The sequence below is a fragment of the Ursus maritimus genome, unplaced genomic scaffold (assembly GCF_017311325.1).
Source record: "Ursus maritimus isolate PB19 unplaced genomic scaffold, ASM1731132v1 scaffold_1, whole genome shotgun sequence".
Lineage (NCBI taxonomy): Eukaryota > Metazoa > Chordata > Mammalia > Carnivora > Ursidae > Ursus > Ursus maritimus.
The window spans coordinates 18,052,604-18,075,854 of NW_024423343.1; the positions used below are offsets into that span (position 1 = coordinate 18,052,604).

The 23,251-nt window shown below is 59.1% G+C and overlaps 1 protein-coding gene across 3 annotated transcripts in view; it reads right to left on the reverse strand.

The window, feature by feature from the left end:
* The window catches only part of SPEG (striated muscle enriched protein kinase), a 57,191-nt gene that overhangs the window by 26,357 nt on the left and 7,583 nt on the right, over positions 1–23,251 (reverse strand). Inside the window, exons 2-11 of one of the 3 annotated variants that reach the window (XM_040640113.1) lie at positions 21,394–21,483; positions 20,974–21,310; positions 16,846–18,158; positions 14,872–15,015; positions 14,363–14,545; positions 5,338–5,513; positions 5,009–5,097; positions 4,064–4,239; positions 1,277–1,537; positions 90–248 (exon numbers count right to left, since the gene is read on the reverse strand). In XM_040640113.1, coding sequence (XP_040496047.1) covers positions 90–248; positions 1,277–1,537; positions 4,064–4,239; positions 5,009–5,097; positions 5,338–5,513; positions 14,363–14,545; positions 14,872–15,015; positions 16,846–18,158; positions 20,974–21,310; positions 21,394–21,483 — 2,928 coding nt within the window. Of the gene's footprint in view, positions 1–66; positions 249–1,276; positions 1,538–1,859; positions 2,699–4,063; positions 4,240–5,008; positions 5,098–5,337; positions 5,514–14,362; positions 14,546–14,871; positions 15,016–16,845; positions 18,159–20,973; positions 21,311–21,393; positions 21,484–23,251 lie in introns of those variants that run through there. The other 2 variants (XM_040640106.1, XM_040640119.1) reach the window with 2 other exon arrangements.

Below are 23,251 nucleotides of genomic sequence, written 5' to 3' on the forward strand. Positions count from 1 at the left end.
AGGAGCAGGAATGCAGAGCAGGCTCATAGAGGGGCCCTGCCCTCCGGGCCTTAGGGGTCCCCCAACATCTGCAGGGTGGAGGGCCATACCAAAATGAGTCCAGGTAACAGAAGGGGGCGGGGTGCCGCTGATCTTGCAGTCGAAGCGAGCTGCTCGGCCCTCCAGCACCTCCACGTCCTCCAGCAGTCGAGTGAACAGGGGCGCCAGTGAGGGCCGCACAGTCAGCCGGGCGCTGCAGGTCAGCTCGTCTAGTGGGGAGGGGTCAGCACTGTGGCAGGGAAGGCCACGGAGTCCCAGGCACCCCAACCCGAAGGGCCCACAATCGTACTGGGCAGGAAAGGAGAACTGGGCCCAGAGCTGGAGCCTGGGTTAGGGTTAGTCCCCAGACACCGGAGCCAGGCAGTGGGCAAGACCCTAAGACCTGGCATTCTCGGGAGGGTGGAGGTTCACAAGGGTGGGCGGCAGGGCTGCCACGGTGGCCAGGGCCACAACAGGAGCCCCTCTTCATCACCCCTTGCCCACTCACAATGAAGCTCAGCTCAGCTGTAGGAGAGGGGCCTGGAAGCCAAACCCAGTTCCTCCTCCACACCTTTCCCCTGCCCTTGGGGAAACTTTCCTCTGTGCCTGGGTGGTGCCCTCCCACCCATCCTGGACCCAGAGCGATGTTCCTTGGCCCTAAGAAACCACCCCACAAAAAGTCTTCTGGGGGAAATCAGAGCCCTTTCTGCTGATCAGATCCCCTCCTGCTTACAAAGGCTTCCAGTGTCACCTTAGGCGCTCATCACCAGGAGCTGGTGAGGCATTATCTCTGCTCTTCGAAGGAGGACAGGGACCAGGGTCAGAGATGTCATTCATAACAATAATGGTTGACATTTATTAGGTGCCACCCTTTGCCAGGCTTGTGCTGTACTTTGTTCCTTACATACATTAGCTCATTAATCCCACCGGTCCCCCTACAAGGTAGCTCGTCTCATGATCCCTTTTTCCAGATGGATAGTCTAAAGCTCAGAGAGATGAAGTGACTTGTCCAAAGTCACGTGGCTGTCTGTGGCAGGGCGGGAACTGGAACCCAAGTTCGGGTGGCTTCGCTAGACCACAGCAGACTGGCTCCCTATGGGAACACCAGCTCACATGGACAGAAGGCTCTTTGTGCCAGGGGCCACTCCATACGCAGATTTGATCGAGGCAGGTGCACTGCCCGGCTCCTACACTTCCAGTCCCCTCCCTCCAGCTCTTGGGCCCCCATGGCAGCCGCAGGGCCTGAGTGGGCGGTTACCTTTGGCTGTGCTGAGCTTGCAGGTGTAGACGCCGCTGTCGTCCTCATGCACAGACGTGAGCAGCAGCTTGCATTTCCGGCCATCGAAATGCATCTTGCATTTGAGCAGTGCAGGCTGCAGCAGGCGGCCTCGGCAGAGCCAGTCTACCTCCACGTCGGCAGGACCCGCCACCAGGCACTCAAACAGCGCCATCTCCCCGGCCCCCACGTCCACGTCCTGCAGGGGGGCCAGCACGGCCAAGGACCGGCTTTCAGGATGTGCTGGGGGGACAGCGGCCGCAGGGGGCACGCGTAGAATAGAGACACAACGGGGCGAGGGAGACACACACACACACGCACACACAAAGAGACAGACAGATACAGAGAGAGAGATGCATTTTGTTCCTTTGGAGGCAGGGAAAGCCCGCCCGCCCGACCAGGATAGCAAGGAGCTCCGGGGCCTAGCTCGGGAGGGCACCCCAAGCTGGGCCAGGGAGGGTGAACTCAGGGGAAGCGGGAGGGAATCGAGGGCAGGGAATCTGAGAGGGTCACGTAGGGGCAGAGACGGCGGCGGAAAAAAAAAACAACACAGCACACCAGCTGGGTACAAACTGGACTTTATTTGAGCTAAGAAACAGCTTTGTTCAAATATCTCCACACCCACGACAGCAGGCCCTTACTCTTTGGCCAAGCCTGGCTAACACCCTCATTCCCAGACAGAGCAGCCTGGGCCCTGACAGTGAACAGGGGAGCCCCAGATGAGCCCTAAACCTGACCAGAGCTGGACTCCGTCAGGCCTCCTCATCAGCGTAGGGCCTGAGGGCCTCTGGCTTTAGTCTCTTGAGAAATAGAAAGTGTTGTGCCATTCGAAACCCATTTCTGGAATGGTGAGTGCCCCGTCCCCCACTTCATGAGCCCCTTGTCAAAGCCTCCTGCCTCTCTGGGTCCCTCCAGCCTGCCGATGCCATGCCCTGTCCTCTCCCGCTCTGCCTCACCCCACACCACCTAAGAGGCACCCTTCCCTGACTGTCACAGACACACAGACAGACAAACAGATAGACAGACAGGGCCTGTAGCAGCGGTAGCACATGCGCTCGCTGGGTGCTCCCCTGCAGGGAGAGACTGGGGGTGGGGGGAGGTGTCTTGATACCCCTCATGGCTGCCCCTTCCTGGCACTCAGTCCATGTGGGGGCTCCCAGCCTGCCCAGCCATATGTCCACTTGGGGGGGAAGGGTCCCTAGGGGCCCATGGGCTATCCCAGGATGCTGCATAAGGTGGGGAGGGGATGGAATGGGAGGCTGGGACAGGGTCCGGGCCGGCGGGCCGGCAGGGTCTGTGGGCAGGAGGCAGTGAAACACAGCGAGGTCCGAGAGGTGCCTGAGACAGGGGCGCGGCTCGGAGGGTAGCAGGGGGGAGCGCAGGTGGCCCCCTGAGCTCACTCGCCTGTGTACAGACAAAAACCTCAGTCAGCAAGCGGCAGGTTAGTGCAGCACGCACACACGCACACGCACGCACACGCACGCACACCACGCAGACCTGGCTAGGGCCCCTCTGCGTGGAGAGCTGTCTCTAAAACTGTCAGGGCGCCCTGCCTCTCTCCACTCCCCCAAGATCAGCCTGGGGATGGAGGGACCGGCAGCCAGCCAGAGGCTGCGCGGGTCTCCGGGGTTCCTGGACAGGCAGAGGCCGTGGGCAACCAGGGAAAAGGCATTCACAGGCATCAGGGGCACTCAAAGCCTAGGGGATGTCAGGAGGAATCCCAAAGAGAGAGAAGCACTGAGACACGGGTTAGCACAGAGAAGCAAGGCAGAGCCAGACCCTGGAGGGGAAGGAACGGGCCAGGGAATAGGGGCCAGATTCAGGTGCAGGGAGAGCTGAAGAACTCAGAGACCAAGGAGGTGGCAGCCCCAAGAACAGGAGGCACTGGGCAGATAACTGAGGCAGGCAGGGTCCAGTGGAGGTGACCATGACTATGAGGGTCTGAGCTCCATCTGGGGCTGGGGGTATCCTGTGAAGCTCTCCGAGCTGGCATCTACCAGGAAGTAAGGGATGATGGCCGAGTGTGGAGCTAAGGAGGGGCTCCCCAGCCCTGAGCTGCTCACAGGGAAGGGTGAAGTAGAAGGCAAGGTTAATGGTCAGCCCTGGGGAGGAAAACCGCCAGCCCCCCAAGGGCAGCCTGGATCAGGCCTGCCTGTTATCCCTGTTGCCTGAAAGGTCCCCTGCCCTAATGCCCCAACTCCAGGGGCCTAGCCCTCTCCACATGCCACGGTCCTGCTTACCCTGGCACCCCTGGGGTCCCTGCAATGCTTCAAGCCCAAGTCACCCCAAGAGCCCCTCCGAACGGGTCCAGCTATCAGACTCTCCCCACTGCCACCTCCAACCACAATGGCTTCTGCACAGCAATGGGACGGGTAGGAGGGCAAAGGGGCAAGAGGAGAGAAGCAGGGTGGGTGTGAGGGAGGAGCCTGGAAAGGGCAAGGGGACAAAAGTTTGGAAGAGTGTGGGGAGAGGACAGCTGGTGGCAGGAAGCAGGGTCTCTCTCTGGCTAGCATCAGGGACAGGTGTGATTGAGCATAGGGAAGGCCATCCTGTGTAGTAGGCTGAGCACTGAACAATTTGCTGTGTGGCCTTGAACAAGTCACTTCCCCTCTCTGGGCCTCAGTTTACTCAACTACAACATATGCAACCCACTAAGGCCTGCTGTGACATCCTCCGACCAAGGTTGTGTGAAAGTTGGCATCTGCACAGGGACGAGGCCAGGGCCAGGGCCAGGGGTGGGGGGGTTCATGGAGAGTGTGAGGCACTCACCTCTGACCTCCAGGCGGGCCTCACACTGCCGGGCGCCGTACTCGTTGACCGCCTTGCACGTGTAGAAGCCAGCATCGGCCCGCTCGGCGGCCAGGATCCGCAGCCGGCACAGCCCGCCCTCTGCCTCCTCGGCGAAGCGCCGCTGGTCTGGGCGCACGGGCTGCCGGTTTCTCAGCCTGTCGGAGGGACAAGAACTCAGCCTGGGGGCCCAGGTCCCGACCTGCCCTTGCAGGCTCCTCACATCATCTACCCACTTCCCAGATCTGTCCCCCGGGTTACAGGGCCAAGTTTTCGCCCTGACTCTGCCAACACCCACCCCCACCAGCAACTTCCAGAACACCTCTGCCTACTTGGACCTTACCCTTCTTGGAACCTCACCACAACTATTTGGCTCTTGATAGTTCTGAAATGTCTTTGTGTCTTATTTTTATAATTGATAACGAACAGAAAGCTTTCCCACTGGCCAAAAGGGATAAGAAATAACTTAACAGTGTTAAAAAAAAAATCACACAGACTAGAAAATCAATTACAAATGAAAACGAGGACCCAAATTAAGTAGAACCAGGTTCCAGGCACCCGGGTAAAGCACTGTAGCCAAGGCCCACCTTTCCCTGCCGGGCTCTGGCAGCTCAGAAACGAATGGTTATGTCCGGGCCTAGCACAGGGCTGGGCGCAGAGCGGGCCTCAAAAATCCCCCTGCTGTCGCCTGATGGGGCTGGGCCAGTGCAGAACAGAGAAGAGACCTTTGTTACCCTAAACCCACCCCAGAAGGAGAAGCCCTGAATGAGCCTGAACAAAGGGGCAGGGGCACGTTCAGGGAGCGACACCACTGGACCTGGGATGAGAATGCTGGGCCGATCCCAGGGAAGTCCACAAAGCATCCACTCCCCTCCACCCGGAGCCAGGCCTCACTGGGCCACCGCCTGCCCGCGGGCTGCTACTCACCAGGAAACCACTGGCTTGGGCTCCCCCTGCACACGGATGCTCATGGTGACATCTTGGCCTTCTCTTACTGACTGGTCCATAAGGGAGACCTGAAGGGGACCCCAAGGTGTCAGGGGAGACACTCAAGGCCCAGCTGCGGCTCCTGGGGGCCAGAGGATTCTGGGACAGAGGCCTCTTCCACACCGGGCTAACTGGGCTGGCTCCAGATAAGAAGGGTTAATGGGGCCAAGCTCGAGGTCTTGCTAGAACGTGGTGTGGCCCCAAGAACAAGGGCACACATGAAGGAATGGGGGTGCCCAGGGGCTGGGTGCTGGCCTCAGGGGTCTGACCTTGAAAGTGGGGGGTGCCTTGGAGCCAGTGTCGGAGGAGCGGCGGTTCTGGCTGGGACTGAGCTTCATGGTGGGGGTGCGGGGCCAGGTCTCTCCAGGCTCCGGAAACTCCTCTGGGGGGCTCAGGTATTCCTCGTCAGAGGTGATGGGGCTGCTGAAAGGTGATGTGGACCCGCCTGGGAAAGAGATAGAGGAGAGATAGTGGCACAGAGAGAGACGCCAGGGGAGGAAGGAGGGACAGAAAGAATGAGAGAGCTGGATAGATCAGCCCAAGATCAAGGACCTGATAAGGTCTGGAATGTTCCACACAGCCCAGGAGGTAGACCAGCCCTGCCCTGACTTTGCTTCATGGGGCTCCTAATTGCTTGCTGAGTGACCTTGCTCAGATGTTTCCTGTCCACGAGCCCCTGAATCCTGCTCTCCACAGACTCTCCTAACACTGACACTGTGGAACCTCCTGAGTAAGGGAACCACAGGGAATAGCCTGGGACAAGGGATACAGGCAGCAGAGGGGCTTCCCTGGGCCCGATGGGAGACTTGAAATTCCACTGGAGCAGGGAACCCACATTCCTGGCTTGGAACTGCAGGCCCCTAATGCAGATGGTCCCCAGAGTGGTACAGCCAGGACACCCGTTTCTTGAGTGAGCTGGGCCTGGTGCAGAGGAACACACACCTCCGACAAGCCCCATCTGGGCAGTGCCAGGGCCAGTGAGGCGGCACTGTCCAGCCTGCCCTTCCCCCTCTCCCTTCTCAGCTTCCTGCCCCAGATACCCCAGGGGCACCTGTTGGCCCCAGCCCTAGAACATGGACCCCAAAACTCTCAGGGGATGGAAAAAAAGTTTGAGTCATCCACAGAGAAGGGCGACTCAGACTGGGGAAGGGGAGGGGGGCACCAGTGTTCGCTTTGGGGGAGGGGTGTCCCCAGGGCCCTGACGCCCTCCCCTGCAACTGGCCAGGGGCCCAGCTTCACTGAGCTGGCTCCTATCCGACTACCAAATACAGACATGAATCCGCCACAGCCCCCTGGCCCCTCCTCCTGGTTCCCCCACCCCAAGCCCCTGTGGTCCAGTCCCCCACCGGGCTGCACCCCAACTCACCCGAGACTCTGCACACAGACCCCAGCTTGCGCCTGTCCTGAAGGCTCTGCCCTGGCACCAGGCCCTCCTGCTGCCTGCCCACTGCCCACCCCACCCGGCTCCCCAGGGAGCAGGAGCCCAGCCTGCCCAGCCCCACTCACTCCACTGACCCTGCTGAGGCTCTGCACCGAGGGCCTGGGGGAGGGGAAGGAGCCCGAGGAGGGGAAGGAGGAGGTGGGGGCCGGCCAGGCAGGGACAGGCTGGGTGGCAGGCCAGCAGCTGGCCGGGAAGGTGGTGCCTGCTGAGACCACAAGCAGCCCAGCCTAGAGTGGAGGGGGAGGAGAGGGGAGGGGCAGAGCAAGCACAGCCTGGCTGTATTTAGCCACCCTGCTCATTCCCAAGCAGCAGGATCTGCCTTTTCTCTCTTTACAGTTTCTGGACCCTGACAAGAGCAGAGCCCCCTCACTGGCGCCTCAACTCAAAGTGCCGGGGCCTCAGTCCCCAGCAGAAGACGGGAGTGGTGGTACACCACAGCTCCAAGATGCTTGCCCTGAGCCCTTTACTCCGACATACGCACCACATGAGGCACTGGAGGCAGATGGCCTTTAGGATGCCCCCTGTTCTGAGCAAGCCACCAAGATCCCCACGTGGGAATGTGCTGATAAGCCTCAAATACTGGAGCCAGGCCATACCCTGTTTTCTCTGGTGCTGAGAATCAGAGAATTGTCAGGACCTTTGGCCTCCTTCCCAGAAATACCCCCCTCAACCTGAAGGGGCCCCAAATCCCACCTCTGCCTCCCCACTATTGCCATGGCAGGTTTGGCCAGCACCACCCAGGGGCACTGGGCCTGCACCCACCTCTCCTCCTACCACCTCTGACAGGGGAATCCTGTCAGCCCCACCAGGGCCAAGGGTCCTGAGGCAAGGGCTGCTTCTAGTAGCACCCCACGACTAGCAGCCATCTGGACTTGGGCTGGGGAAGGGGCTTGGAGATCAGCAGCAGAACAGGGGAGCTGTGGAAGAGAGGTCACATGGCCTTCTCTCCCCTCCTTTTTAAAAGATTTTTCATCTATTATTTGAAAGAGAGAGTGCGCGCATGCACACATGAAGGGGGGAGAGAGAGAATCCCAAGCAGACTCCCCACTAATTGTGGAGCCCAACGTGGGGCTCGACCCCACGACCACGACTTGAGTTGAAATCGAGTTGAACGCCCAACCGACTGAGCTACCCAGGAGCCCCCCGTTCTTTCTCCTCTTATCACCACCCCCCCGCAACCCAAGGCCACATTCCCAAGCTATGACCTGTGTTTCCCAGCACTGCCAGTGAAGGAGGAGGGGGAACTGGCAGAGGAGGGGGGCCCACCACTCAGGTTGGCTGTCTTGAGGTGGAGGTGGGGAGGCAAGTCAGAATGGCATTTGGTGAACATCTGCCAGGGGCTTAGCCACCAGCTGATGCTGAGACCACAGGCATGGCCCCTGGAGGCGGGAGCCCCCTCCTTGCCATGGAGCCTGCTGACCTCCAGGCTCACCTCCAGGTTCGTTGGCTCTGCAGGCACTCACAGGCCAAGAGAGGAGAACAGAGATTAAAGCAGATTGGCAAAGTTTGCAGGGAGCCTCAGAGACCCCTGGTGGTGGTTAGGGGAACTGCACTCTGGGGGCATCCACACAAATCAGGGTCCTCAGGCCCCCTCTGAGATGGAGGATCTCTGTCTCCAGCTCCCAAAACCTCTGCGGTTCCACACCAGGCTCTGGTGCCACCCCACTTTCTACTAGCCCCACCACCAAAACCATCTTTGTAGCCAGTCCCTATATCTCAGCCCTGTTCCACCCACAGCCTGGCTCTCACTGTGGGAAACGTTATACCACCCAGGAAGTGGGGAGCACATGCTCCCCCAAACCTAACATGCACATATGCCGACCATGTGAGTGCTGCCCCTACACACCCCACCACCCCCAAAACATGCTGACTCTGTGCACACAAGCGGCCTTTCAACACTCCTCCCAGGTCAGCCTCACTTGATGAAAATACAGGTGTGAGGGAGCCCTCAAGGTGTGTGTGTGTGTGTTGGGGGGGGGGGCTCTCCCTCCCCACACCAGTGCATCCAGCTCAATATTGGTCCCAATATCCCTTGAGACATTCTAAGGGTAAACAGAGTCACAGCCACCTACATGAAAGGCCTTCTACACCAGGGCTTCTCAGCCACCTACATCAGGACCACCTGGGAGCCTGTTTAAACTATAAATTCCTGGTCCTTGCTTACTCTGACCTAAAGAATTAGATTTCCTAAAACAGAGGTTAGGAAACTACATTTTTAGAAAGCACTCCAGGTGGGGCGCCTGGGTGTCTCAGTCGGTTAAGCGGCTGCCTTCGGCTCAGGTCATGATCCTGGGGTCCTGAGATCGAGCCCCACATTGGGCTCCCTGCTCAGCGGGGAGCCTGCTTCTCCCCTGCCTGCCACCCCCTGCTTGTGCTTGCTCTCTCCCTCTCTCTCTCTCTGTCAAATAAATAAATAAAATCTTCAAAAAAAATTTAAAAAGCACTCCAGGTGATTCTTATGCACACGGAAGTTTAGGGACCCCCGTGATCCTCATGGGAGTAGGACAACCCTAAGAGGTGAGTTCCGTCTTATCTAGCCACTAAAGCTCAGGGCAGGGTTCTGAACCTCAGAGGTCTGGCTCCACAGCCCATGTGCTCCCCATGGCACCACCTGGCCTCCCATCTTGAGCAAAGTCCCTGACTCTACAGCAGGGGTTCTCAAGGCTCATGGTGCATTAGGACGGAGCTTAAACCCCAGACTGCTGTGCCCCACCCCCAGGGTTTCATTAGTACCCCCCGCAGATTCGCGTCTGGCCCAGCCTCTGCAGGTCAGCCGGATTGTTCCTGGGGCTGGGAAAGTCACACAGATCTCTACCCCCCTGCACCACGACCTCACACACAATCCTGCAGTCCACATAGCCCCGGACTATCCAGGAAGGCCTCCAGGTATGGCTACAGGGGCTAAGAAGTGGCCAAAGCACGGTCAGGATCTGGGGAGCCTTCTGGCTGGGAGGGATGACAATCCCCATACAAACACAACTAGAACAGCGCGCAGGAATAATGAGCAGGCAAGAGAAGGGCAGGAGAGGGCCACAGAGCACAGACAGCAGATGCCTTTGGGCTCAGGGAAGACGGGGTAACTGAGGGAAAGGGTGGTATAGGAATCAAGAGTTTGGTTGAAGCAGGAAAAAGGGAAAAAGTCTTTCCAGAGGAGGAAGCTGCAGGAGCAAATATTCAGAGACAGCAAGAACGTGCAGACAATCGTTATGTAGCCCCACCTGCTGGCCACCCAACTGGGCAAAGCTGAGAGAAGCAAGGCCTGAGGCAGCTGGAGTAGGTGCCTCCCACCGCCTCAGCGGCCTCCAGACACCCTTGGGTCGTCCTCAGGTCCAGACGGTGGAGGCCAGCTTCTGGAGTCTGGCCTTCACTCTGCAGGCAAAGGGGAGCTCCTCGAGGCTTCAGAGGGAGGGGTGACATGCAGGAATTGACGAGCACTCATATGTGCGTGTCCTGGCCCGTCCCAACCCGCGCTCCATGGGCACCGTCTCCAGAGGCGATCCCTCTAACCGTCTGTGTGGTCACGCCACCGTGGAAGACAGCGAGACCGAGAGAAAAGGGAGACGCAGGCCGGCCTGCGGCTGGGAACGCACAGGAGCTGTCGTGGGGATCACCCTTTCTAGAGTAGAAGAGTGGTGCTGAGGTTTCTGTTTTGGTTTCAAATGGACAAGGAAGCCGAGAGGACTCACCACAGTCGGCCTGACCTAGCCCTAGAAACAGTTCATTCCCCATGCGTGATTACGTGGGGTTGCTCTGTGCCAGATAAAGCACTAGCACCCACAGCAGACTAGGTGCCCCTTCTTCGGACAGGCTGAGCGTGACAACCCCACTCTGAGGGAGCAGCCCTGGGAGACACCCCACAGGGGCAACCTGCTTCTGGAAGACGGGAGTGGGGAGGAAGGGCTGAGTCTGGTCAAGGGACCATGCTGTGTCCTTTTATACTCCTGACCCCCCGTAACTAAACTCTGTTCTGTTCTGACAGTATCAGTCATTTGGTGGGGCCAGAATGAGCTTTGAAAAGCCACAGCCTCCGGCCCAAAATCCTTAGCTACGTCCTCATCCCCACAGAGCCTCATAAATCTTACCAAGTAAGTAGCCCAGGGGGTATACAGACCCTCACCTCACAGATGTGAGAAAACTGTGGCCAGCTAAGGAAATGTGAAGAGGCCAAGGTCTCATCTGGAAAATGCTAGAACCTTGGGTTCATATAGACAAGATCTGTGCTTGAGGGACGACTGAAGGTAGCAGGATGGAGCCCCCATTTCCCCCTTCCTCCTGACCAGCACCCAAAGGGCCCCCTGTCACAGCCCAAGCTGGAGGTGAGCCAAATGTGCTCACACCAGGCATGCAGGGAGACGGCGCCGGATCACAGCCATGGTGGAGGTGGGGAGGCCAGAGAGGAAGGAGAGAAAATTCCCCATCAGACCCACCCACAGAGGGCATCGACAGTCTCTTCCTCCCTCGCTCCCCCACCCAGCGTGAGCTCATGAGCACAATTCTTCCTTAACCCTGAACCTCTTCTGAGTAGCAGGGAAGGGGACAGTAAGGAGTGTAGGCTCTGAAGCCCAGGAACAGGGCTTCAAATCATGATCAGCCCCCGACTGGCCCTCTGCTCCTAGAGCTGAGTCCCCCACCAGGATAGGCCCTAGCCACCCGAGACTACTTACATGCGTATTTATTAAAACGGAAAGAAAAGAAAAATCCAGTTCCTTCGTTGCACTAGTCACATTTCAAGAGCTCAACAGCCACACGTGGCTAGGGGCTGCCACCCCTGGACTGGGCACGTATGGAACATTTCCCTCATGGCAGAAAGTTCTGATCAGCATTTCTCTAGAGCAATTTGCTGCAGCTTTCCAAGTCTCGGCTCCCTCATCCGTAATGTGGGCAAAATAACAGAACCTACCACCCAGGGCAAGAGTGAATGCGGTAACCCAATCAACACAGGGCCTGGTACGTAGGAAGTGCTCAGTACACGCCGACTGCTCATATTCTTTTCATCCATCATCCACCTGGGCTTATTTGCTTCAGAAGTCTTTCCAGCATCCCCAAATCACCTGTTGCTTACAACGTTCCTAGGCAAATTACAGGTGCCCAATAAAGGTTGCTGGCCTTGGGCTAGCTCTATGTCACCTCATTCTCCATGTTTTTGTCTTCCTATCTGTAAAATGGGAATATCGCCACCTATCACGTGCCTCTCCAAGGGACAGATATGGGGTGATGTAGCTCAAATAAGAGGACAGGTGTGAAAGGACACTCTCCAGAGAGATGCAGAACTTGGCAGCCTGTCGGTATCAGTAAATGCTTGTGTGATAGATGTGAGCAGCTAAGAATCCTCAGCTTCAGGTAAGCATACTTCTCACACCCCCCAACCACCCGCCCCAAAACACACACACCCTTTGGGAGAACGACTGTGGCTTCAGCAGAAGGACTCCGTGGGGTGGCTGGGCGAGGCTGGAAGGTGCCCAGGACTGGGGTGATGCGAACCAGACCCTGCCCTCCAACCACAGCACCTGAGCCACTATGTTGTCTAGTTATCTGTTCCCTCTTCCTGTGGCTCCCAACCAGGAACCGAGATCTGTGGGCTCTCCAAAGCAGGCCCCTTTGAGGTAGGCACCCCAAGAGGGCATTGTGCCTCCAGCCCTGGTTGCCAGGGTCCTAGGGTAGGAGGTTAAAGAGCAAGAAAGGGAGGTACTTCTAGGAGGCCTCTTCTTATCCGACACTACTCACTCCCTCCCTCAGCTGCCCCCCCAGCCTGCACCCCACCTGCAGCCACACTGCCTGACACCCCTTCTTAGCCCCACCCCCTCAATCCACACACAGTCCAGGCCTGAGACCCCCCCCTTGCCAAATGTCTGTGCCGCCCCCGGGTTCCACCCACTCTGCTGCTCTCCAGGTCCACTGGCTCTTGTCCAAGTGCTCTGGACCAAACAGCGCCTTGTAGGGGAAGAAAGTCCGCTTCCGCCAAGAGAGCCCTGGGGCCGAGTCAGCATGACTTATGGGGCCTGTTCTCTGGGGGCAAAGCCCAGTGCCACTGCTTAACGCGATGACGCCTTTCTGGCTCCCCAGGGTGGGGTGAGGGGAAGGCACAGACAGGCCACGATGGGCTGAGGACCCAGAGGCTGGGAAATGCGGGCGAGCTGGGGCTGTGGGTCTGTCAAGGGCAGGGGAGGAGTCCCTAAGCCGCAGTCTGAAGAACGCGCAGAAAAGGAAAAGGCAGCTTTCTGGAGCCTCGCGGAACCCTGTGCACAACAGCACCCCTCATAACGCTAACAGCTGACATTTGTCTACAGCTTTGCGTCCATAAAGCCCGTTCACACATTTGCTTTTGTTCGTGAGGGTGGTAGAATTACACAAATGAGGAAACTGAGGGGCAGGGAGGTTCAGTACGACAAACACAGAGCTCCCAGTCAAGAGCGGACAGCTGCCTTGCCCCAAGCCTCCTTCCCAACCTTAAAAGGCTCCCAAATGGCCACAAGCCAGTATCCTCCTTGCCAAATCTCAGCCCAAGGCAGGTATTGACCAGAGTCCTGGAGCCAGCCCCAGGCCCCCTGAGGAGAGCTGGGAGCTGAGTCACAAGCCAGATCCCAGAGGTGATGGAAGGACGGAAGCACGCCGTGGAGGGACGGCATGATTCAGCGTGCTGGGAGGGGCGAGGAGAAGGAGAAAGACTAAAACACGGGCTCCTGGGAGGGGTATGGAAGCTAAGGAAGATGAAGGCCTGCTATTCTGCAAAGCCAGAAGGGTACACACAAAAGGATCAAATGCAGGACTGGGGCTCAGGGCAGATACCACCAGAATCACCCTTATCATGAAGGTATAGAAGTCCTGGGCCCACAGCAAGACAGGCTCTGTAACCTGTCTCCTGTCGTGTCCAGTGAAAGACAGGGACGGAACAGCGTGTGCTGTTTCCCCTCCAGGCATGCCCAGCCCCTCCTGCTGCCTCTTACATCCCAATGCCCTTCAGGGCCCCATCACCTCTCAGTCCAGCACCCCGTAACACTGACCCACTGCTCAATGCTCCTCTGCTCTGCACTGTCCTCCAACCTAGGTCCTCTGATCTAGCTTGATGACCCCATGCTAATATCCTTGGCAGCTGAGTCTGTGTCTTTTCCTTCTGGAACGCACTCCCCCCTCCACCCCGCCCACCCAGCCTCACCTCTCTGCTCCCACTGCCCAGGATCGGCACACTGTCAGGCCCAGCAACCTGAATGGGCAGAATTAGCCATGCACACTGACACCAGTCCAGCCCTACCCTGAACCTGAAAGAAACTGGGCTTACACCCAAAGGAAGCAATCCAACACCAAGTGAGGGCTTTCGTAAAAATAGCAAACAAGGCGGCCTCAGCCACAACCATCTCCAGAGAGGGGCTCTCAGCTACCCTCTCTTTAGGGCTTTGGGTTCAACAGAAGGACCAAGGGAATGGGGAAAGGTTGTGGCACTTAAAAGCATCCTTTTTACTGGTGGGGGGGAGGGGTACTGTTCTAGAGGAAATGACCTCAGAAGGCTCCTGATGGCTTTTAAGCCCTTTGAGCTGGGAGATTCTTCTTCTCTGAGACTTCAAGGATAATTTGCTTTCCCCACAGGACAATTTTCAGGGAAATGCCATGAGACGATGGCATTTAGAGGATACGTGAAGACAAATTTCAGTGACTTCATGAATTGGCCAGCCTGGTGTGTGCCTTTGGGAATCTGGCCCTCTCTCCGAGGCAAAGCCACTTAGTATGCTTCCAGCAGAGCAGCCGGCATGTGAGATCGGACAGTGCACGCTGGCTAAGAGCCTGAGCTCTAGGCTTGGGAGTGGGAAGGAGGGTCACTGCTCATCCCACCCGGGGCCCGGGGCCCACAGGCTCCCTACCAGGTCTCACGGCCAGCGCGGCAGCACAGCTGGCCTGACCCAGCTCGTTGGTGGCGGTGGCAGTGTAACTCCCGGCATCAGCCTCCCGGGCCTCCCGGAGCAGCAGGGTATGCCGCTCGCCCTCAGCCCGGATGAGAAGGCGGCCGTCACTGCGCAGCGCAGACCCGTCCTTCTGCCAGGTCACTGTGGGGAAGGAGCGGTGTGACTGGTTGCCATGGCCCACAGTAGCCCACTGGGGCAAATCTCCCCTCACCCTACACAGAGCCCAAACCATTTGGCTTCCCACCCTAGGGAAACCTGAGGAATTCCCGCTCATTCACAGAAGCCCAGGCCTGCCCTCCCCTCTCCCAGGGCATTTGGGAAAGTTCCCCTACCACATACACAGGAGTCAGGCCAGCCCCATGGAGCAGCTGTCCCTCCTCCCCTACCCCTCCCTCTGAGGACTGGGGGAGGGGGACCTCCTCCTCTCTTTGTCTCAACCTTAGTCTGGCCCCGGCCCTGGAGCTCACCTTGGGGTGGGGGATTGGCAGTGATGATACACTTGAGCAGCACGTCTGCCCCTGGGGCCGCCACCACATTCTGCAGGGGGATCTCAAACACAGGGGCCTCGAGGGGCTCTTCTCCAGCGGACACATACGAGTCATCCGAAGACTCTGCCGGAGACATGGGTGACAGGATAAGGGGACACGGTCCCTGTGGGGATGACTCAGGGGGAGAAGGGATAGTGGCATCCTCGGATCTTAGAAAGCCAAAACCAGAGAGAAGGGCTTCTAGAAGGTGGGGGTTGGGAGATCAAGGGGTCTCTCTCCTGAATGTCCTGAGACAGGGAAGAAAAGACAGAAGGGGGGTGGTTCTCAAACAGGACAGGGCAGCCAGGACTCTACATTAGTTTGGCTTCTCAACTTCGGTCACAGTCACTGTGGTTTCTGGAGGAAGGCCCGGACTGTGTTGTGCGTGTCTTTCTACAAATCGGTCACTGCGGATGGTAGATCAGGCCCTGTTTTATGCAAGCGCTTTTAGCAGCAGCACAGAATGTTACCAGCTTCCAAACAGGCAGTACAAGCTACCAGCAACCCAAGCCTTAAGCAGTCATACCGCTGTCACAGGGCAACATGGGGTAAATTGTCAAATTAGTGATGCCACCGGATTCAAAAGAGGGAGCAGCAGGTGGGTCCGGCAGCCTCTGAGAGCCTCATGAATCGGCTTTGATTCTGTCCATCCCCCAAACAGTACCACTGCATCCATTGCACGCTAAGCTCTGTCTGAGTACCAGGGAGACAGCAAGACATAAGACGTGCTCCCTGCTCACAGGAAGCTTGTACAAAGATATCCTAAAGCTCCACTGTAGTGGCTCCCTCTGGGTACCTTCCAACTCGGACATTCTCTAAGCTAGACAAGGTACAGTCTGGTAGGTAGCCAAAAGAGCAGTGAGCATCCCAATTATGCTGTTTTCTAGCTCCCTAACCTTGGACAAATTAGATAACCTATCCGCGCCTCTGTTTTGTTATCTGTGAGATGGAGCTGATAAATAACACCCCCCCTCTTGCAGAGCTGGCATACCGATTAAACTAACACCCCTGAGCGCCTGGTTCGCACAGCGCCGGTGTTGTGGTATGCGATAATGTGGCTAATAGCATGATGGACAAGTACTTAATTACCTTTAAAAACTTGAAGATGGTAATCCTTAAATGAAAAATAGAGTAGTTTGGCTGAAGAAGAATCCAGGGTGGTCAGTGCAGTGAAAGAGACCCTGACTAGATGTCCTGAGTGCAGTGAGTAAGCAGAGGCAGCTGGCCTGGGGAAGCGGCAGGGGTGGGAGCAAGCCAAATATGGCTTCCTCTGCCTCCTTCCAGGAGTGGACCCCGAGCTGGTGCTCAGGGTGAGCAGAATTAGGAGCAGGGATGTTCTGGCTGTTGGCCACCATCCACAGGAAGACGAGGAGACGACACACAGGCTGGCATGCGCCCACAGTCAGCTCAGCTATACAAGGACTCAAGGATGGGAGAGAGGCTAGCTTGAGAGACTGGGTCCGATCTTCGTGGCCATGGATGGGTCAGGGGATAGTACTGGGATAGAAGCAGAGTTGGCTGGACCAAAGCTCGTCTCTACCTGGGACCTGACATTATTTATTGAGATGGGTTTCTATCTCTTCCCACACAGAGGGGTGGGGTTTGGAGGGGCTCCTTAGGTTTCCACCACCGCCTCCCACCACCATTAGATCCTTGATCCAGCAGCCCTGTAGACCCAGGGCACCTATGCAGGCATCTGGGCACCTTTCTTTGCTCACCTCTCAGCTCCACTCAGCCTCCACCAAAACACACTTGCACGCTACCTCACCAGCAGGCGGGTTCTACCACAAGGACCTTCACAAACCTTCACTCAACCTCGAACCTGGGTCTGTAGCTTCCCTGAAGAAACCGCACCCACACAACTGCCCTCCCACCCAGGTCTCCGCACCTTCTCGGCCCTCCCCGAGGCCTTACCCAGCTCAGGCGAGGTGGGCCGGGCCCGACGACCTCTGCCCTGGCTGCGGACACCTCGGCGGTCCCAGGCCCCCCAAGGGCCGTCTTCCTCAGGCCCTCTGCGCAGCCTCTTCTCAGCCTCAGGCCCCGCCCTGTTCTTCTCCAAGGTCTGAGGTACAGCAGCGCCCTCCTGGCCCGGCATGGCCCAGGGCAGGAAGCGCACGGCCTGCGCTGGGGGCTCCCGCTTCCGAGCCGGGGGTGCTCTCGTCCTGGCCTCAGGGGGATCGGTGGCGGCAGGGGGCGGCACGGGGCTCCGGCACTCCTGGATGGCTCTGCCGCGGGTCAGCGGGAACTGGTCCCGGCGCCTAACCTCCTGCTGCGGGCCTTCCCCCAGCTCCGTCCTGCCAGCCGACCCGCGGCTCCTGGGCCTCCCCTGCTCATCCTCGGGCTTCCCCGCGACGCTCGGAGGGGGCGGCTGGGCGGCAGCGGTGGCGGCGGCGGGGCTCTCAGCCCGAGGGGTCTTGGGGGTGGAAGGCCGGGAGAAGAGCGGGGGCTCGCCAGGCTCTCGAGGGGACGGGGCGCGCTGCAGCGTGGCGCGCAGGGACTCGTGCGAGCGCACCAGCTCCTCCCGCGACGTGGAGCGACGGATGCGGCCCAGCTCCTGGGCGAAGCGCAGCTCAAGGTCGGAGGCCGGGCTGCGTTGCCGCGTGCGCTCGTCGAGCGAGGCGGCCTTCTGCTGGAACAGGCGCCGCCGCTCGGCCACGCTGCCTGTGGCCCGCAGCTCCTCCTGCGAGGCCCCGGGTGTGCCCCAGGGCGCTCCGCCCTCGGACTTGGGCTGCTCCAGTGAGCGAGCCTTGCGCAGGGGCACCCATGGCCGCAGGGGCGCCGGCGGGGAGTCGCTGCGCTCCAGGCTGCGCCGTCGCTCCTCGAAGAATTGCAGCTTGTCCAGGATGCGGGAGCCGGCGCGCACCAGCCTGGGCGAGCGGCCCAGCGCCGACAGGCGGCCAGAGGCCTCGCTCAGTGGCGTCTGCGGCCGGGACTCCGCCGTGCCCGCCAGCGAAGGCCCCGACGACTTGGACTTTTTCCCTCGCTTCTCTTCGGCGGTGGCGTCCTCGGGCAGCACGGGCTCCTGAGTGCGCCGGTGGGACGATGTGGGGGTGGCTGGGGGCTGGGCGCTGGGTCCTGGCGGGGGCCGCTTACCCACCCGAGGGGACGGTGGGGGCAGCAGTGCGGACCTGGAGGGAGGCGGTAGGGCGGGGCGCCGCGGGGCTTCACCGGCCGGCTGAGGCTGAAGCTCAGGCTCCTCCCTGTGCAAGCCGCTCTGAGGGACGCTGCTGCAGAACCAAGACGAAGAGGGTAGAAGATTTAGGGGTCTCCCTCCTAGACCTTCAGCTCGTGATGGAAATTGGACGGTGGGGCATGCTGGGAAGGCTTGGGGGTGATATGGGTCAGACCCTCCCCCCTCCCCCCTCCCCCCTCCAAGAGGAAGGAACAGCCAGGGCAGGTGCTGGGGAGAGGCTGGCAGCCCTGGCACCAGAAGATTGGGCTGGTGGCTGGGCCCAAGTACAGACTCAGCCCCCAGGGCTCTGGCCAGCCCCCTCCCCCCAGCCCCAGAAGCTGGGGAAACAGCAGAAACAGAACAGAGCGGTGAGAGAGAAAGAATGAGCTTAGGACCCAAAGGATGAAGTGGTGAGGGAAGGCAGGAGGGTTGGATGGGGAAGGGCCCTCTCAGGAATGCAGCCTCCCACTCATTCCTGCCCCCAGCTGGCCCCCACAGCCCTGCCCATCCTCAGCCGCACATACCCCTAGAAGAATAGACACTAGCCTTCTGGGAGCCATGCCCTATCTCAGGGACGACCTAGCACCTGAGATGCCTCACCAGACCTGAGCCCCTCTCCAGCGCTGCCGGATCGCATCGCAGCAGGTGGCAGCTGAGGTCCCTGGGGTGGGAGACTAGAATAGCCAGGCTCCCCTTCCCTTTGATCAATCTGCCCCCACTCCAGGCCTTTGACTTTGTCCTGCCTCTGGGAAAATTACCTTGAGTCCTTCGGAACCACCCCGCCACCTCTGCCCCGCCCCCAGCACAGAAGCTCCCCAAAGGGGTATGCTCAGAAATAACTCAGCTCAGAAATAACTACCGTGTGGGCCTGAAGAAGGGGTGTGGGAGAAGAGGAAGAGGGACGGAGCTGGTCAACTCAGAGTACCCCTCTCACCCACAGAGCTTTGCTGCCCAAGAGCTGGGCCTCAGTTTCTCCCCTCTGGACTCTTGGGGGACACATCAAGCAGCAAGATGGGCAAAGAAAGGAATCCAAGATATTAACACCATACCTGACACATTAGAGGGAGCTTAACAGAAACTCAGGAAATGGCTCACTGCATCCTTACTGGGGGCCAGGCATGTACTAAAGGCTTCAAATGCATTCACTCATGTAATCCTCACATCAGCCCTCTGAGCTAGGAGCCGTTACTGCTTCCATTCACAGAGGGAGAAACTGAGGCTTGAGAGGTAAAGTGCCTCACCAAGGTGACACAGCTAGGAAATGGCCAGTGCCAGGACTGAAACCCAGGCAGTCCGACTCCTGAGCCCTTATTCACTCCAAATGTCTAGGATTCTGAGGACACAGAAGGGACAAGAAATAGGGTATTGGCCTCAGCAGAAGTTCTAGGGCTGCCTGAGTGGGCAGGGTGGAAGGCTGGGTCAGCCATTCCCCCCTGCAGGCCCCACCTCTGACTCAGGGGAGAGGGGTGGGGGGTGGAATGGCCATCCGGTGCCTGAGGGAACAGAACCTCAGCCGGCCTCCTGCAGGGAGGCAGAGTCTACTCTGGGCGAAGGACAGCAGAGTCCCTGAGGAATGGCCTCTGGGAACTGGGTAAGGCTCCTAGAGAAATCCGAGAGAAATCGGGGACAGCAGAGGAGGCCTCTTGCCGGCAGTTCGGAGCGCTAGGCCAGCCTCTGTACCACAGACATCACTAAGGAAATGGGTTCCTCAGAAGTTGCCATAGCAACTCCAGGCTCAGGCTGAGGCCTGGCAAAGGAAAGCAGGGAAGGAAAAGGCAAGTCCAGGGCTCAGGAGCACCGGGTTCATGCCAAGTGGATAAAGCCAGGGAGCCTCCCCTGCCCCAGACCTCCCTGCCTACCGCTAGCCACCCCAACCACCTTCAAAACAGCCCCCCCCCCCGGGCTCCTTCTTTTCTCCTCCATGATGGTCCCTCCCCCACACACCCATACCCATCACAAGTTAGGTCCCTCTCAGCTCCCCAAATATCCCCCCAATTCCTCCATCATCAGCCACTCCCCTCTTCAACTATAGCATTCCCTCCTGTATCTGCCAGCCCCAAATCTCCAAAAATGGCTCCGATGCCTCACTCCAACACCTCCGCTCCTGCTCCTGCCACCCCCTGCCAGGACAACCTTCACCGCCCCCCCACCACCCCTGCACAGGCATTTCCCACCAGGCCCTCACATGCTCCTGGCCTGCATCACTCCCAGCCTTCTGCCTCCACCCCAGCCCCCTGACTCCAGCCCTCCCTGCCTGCCCCTGCCTCCCACACAGCCCACATCCTCCTGCTTTCGCAGGCCCCTGGCCCCATCTACTCCCTGACCGCCTCACTCTCTTCTCTCCTCTGGCCGTGCTCTTGCTCCCTTGCTCTCCTGCTCTCTCAGGAGCTGCCTTGCAGAAAGGTTCCGCTGCTCCCAGAAAAAGGCCCACATGGGAACAGGAATGTGCAGAGAGAAGAAAAGGCAGCAGCTGCTGAGACAGCAGGCACGGAGGGGGCCCTGGGGGGGGGGGATCCTGGGGACAACTGGAGCCTGAATGGGCAAGGTGGGAGAGGGCCCCTGGGAAAGTGGAGATCTTGGAGGGGATGAGGAAGGGACAAGAGGGGTCCACGAGACTATGGCGATGGCACAGGGAGCCAGGACAGGTGGGAGCAGGAGGCTGTGGGTGGTGACAGCACGGGAAGAGGGAGGATGTGGTGTGGGAGGACAGAGTCGGCAGCAGGGGCCAGGGTGGCAGCAGGGGCGGTGAAGTGCACAGAGGGACGGATGGTGCAGGGGAGAGAGGGCTGGAGGCTGACGGAGTGGTGAGGGGCAGTGCGGGACGGCACGGTGAGGTGGAACAGTGCGGCCCGGGTGAGGCCATTACTTACACGTGAATGGAGAGCGCCCGTCCTCGGTACAGACTGAATGCGCTGCCATACAGGTCACTGGCCACCGAAAGGCTATCCTCTGACCCCCAGCTTGCGCCCACCAGATTAGCTCGAGACGCCCGCACCAGCGGCTCCACCCCCAGGTGCCGTGGCCCGGCCCCGGTTGCCTGTGCTTGCCTTGGGCTGCCCGGGGGGCGGCGGGTGCCACCCCTGCCGCCCGCTTCCTGCTCCAAGACCGTCTGCCCGCTGCCCCACCAGCTCACTTGCTCCTCTGAGGTGCCTGTCACGGAGGTCGGGGGTGTGTCCAGGGAGGTGCCCACCAGGGTGTCGGAGCCCCCTAGGGAAAGGAGCACGGTGAAGCCCAGGCCCCTTCTGGGGGAAGCCCACCTGCCTGCTCCTGGAGCAGCCTAGATAGCTCACCCGTGGGGGTGCTGAAGTCCCCGTCATCCCGAAGCTCCAGGCGCTGGGTCCCCTGCACATCGCTGATGTCATCCTCGCCCGTCTCCGAGTCTGGAGAAGAAGGGGTCTGTGTGGGCAGGGCCCTCCTCCCTCTGACTCCAACTCTTCCCTGTGTCTCCTCCCGCCTCCCCTGCAGCAGGCTCAATCTTACCACCAGCCACACCTATCTTCTCCCCTCTTTTACCCCCCTCGTCCCCCCGGCCCATCCTGGGCTGCTCAGGCCAGTCCCATGGCTTCACCTGAGGGCCCCTGGCGACTTAGCTCTGCCTCCTTGGCCCTCAAAGCCACCTGCCACCGCCCCTCCCGGCCACCTAATGGATCCCAGGGTCTCAGCCCTCCCGATCCTCATCTGTTAGTGACACCATAGGTTCCTGTGCAGCCCCCAAATAACAAGATTCTAGGTTCCAAGGCTCTACGTTTTGGGTTCCGGTACCCCAGGAACAAAGGGCAGTCACCTCAGAGTCGTACCATCAGGGCACTCGACCAACTGCCGGGCCAGCCTGTCCTCCACCCCAAACCAGCTGGAACACATCAGGGTGCAGCTGAGGCAGGGTGAGGAGAGGCCAGGGTTGGGCAGGGAGGAAAGGGGAGTGGAGGGCTAGGGCAGGAGCCAGTTTCCTACCGTAACTTTGCTTTCTGCAGGAGCGGAAAACTTCGCTTCCATAGGAGCAGCAGGAGAGAGACATGGACAGACTGTTATCAGAGCGTTTGTGGGGCAGGGCATGGTGGGTAGGCAGGACAGAGGAGGCATGAGGGTACCCAGTGCCCAGAAATGCCCTGTGGGGATGGGGCAGGGGGAGGGAGACACCTGGAATGGGCAAAGCATCTCTCATCCTGACAGCCTGCAGGCTCCCACTGTGCCCAGCTGGGGAGCGCACATGCTTCTGCTGGTTATTCCAACTACCCCAGCTATTCTGTACCCTTGGCACTCTCACTGGCACTGCCATTGGTCACACGCACGTAAACACGTGTACACACACACACACACACACATCTGCTTGTGCTCAGCCCAGTCACAGACCCAGGCCCCCCATTAGGGGTCAGGCCCACCCTCTCTTAAAATATTTGCATTGTGCTTTGACCCTTCCTTGCAAACCAATCCCCCCACCTGTTCTGCACCACGATGTGACAGGTACACCCTCTTCCTGATCCTTTTCTTCTACTGCTGAATGGTCCTCAAAAGTGCCCAGTGATTAGGCTATAAGCAAAGTTTCCTGGGCATATTTTTAACTTTCCCATATTCTAGCAGGTTCTGTGCCTCAGTTTCTCTATGAGTGCCATGACAAGCAAGAGCCATGTGCTGGATGCCAAAGCATGGCAGTGAGCTCATCCCCACTTGGCCCCATAGATGGAGCACCCTGAGCTTAGGCCCAAGGTGGGATGTGCTAGTGAGGTCCCCCCTACCCCCCTCACCCCACAGCTACAGGGTACAGGGCACCTCCTTGAGTGGGTATGGATGTGTATTGGGGGATCCCACATCTCATGGGCTGTCTTCAGGGCCTGGGCATGAGGCATGAAGAGACATGGACCAAGAGAAGGAGTGGGCATGGGCTAGAGCTGGGAGCCTGTGGTCCACGCACCATGGGTGAATCTGCCAAAGGCCCGGCGGGAGTGGCCGGTTTTCTGAAAGAGAAAAGCCAGAATGAGTTGTTGAGAGAAAGGCTCACTCCTGCTGTCCCTTACCTCCCATGCAAACCTCTATATTAAACAGAAATTCATTCCAGGGGCTTGGGGGGGTGGTTAGATAATGCACACAGACACTTCCCGCTGTAGGGAATGTCTCCACTCTTCCCTGCCTTTCAGCCCTCCCAGCAGGAGC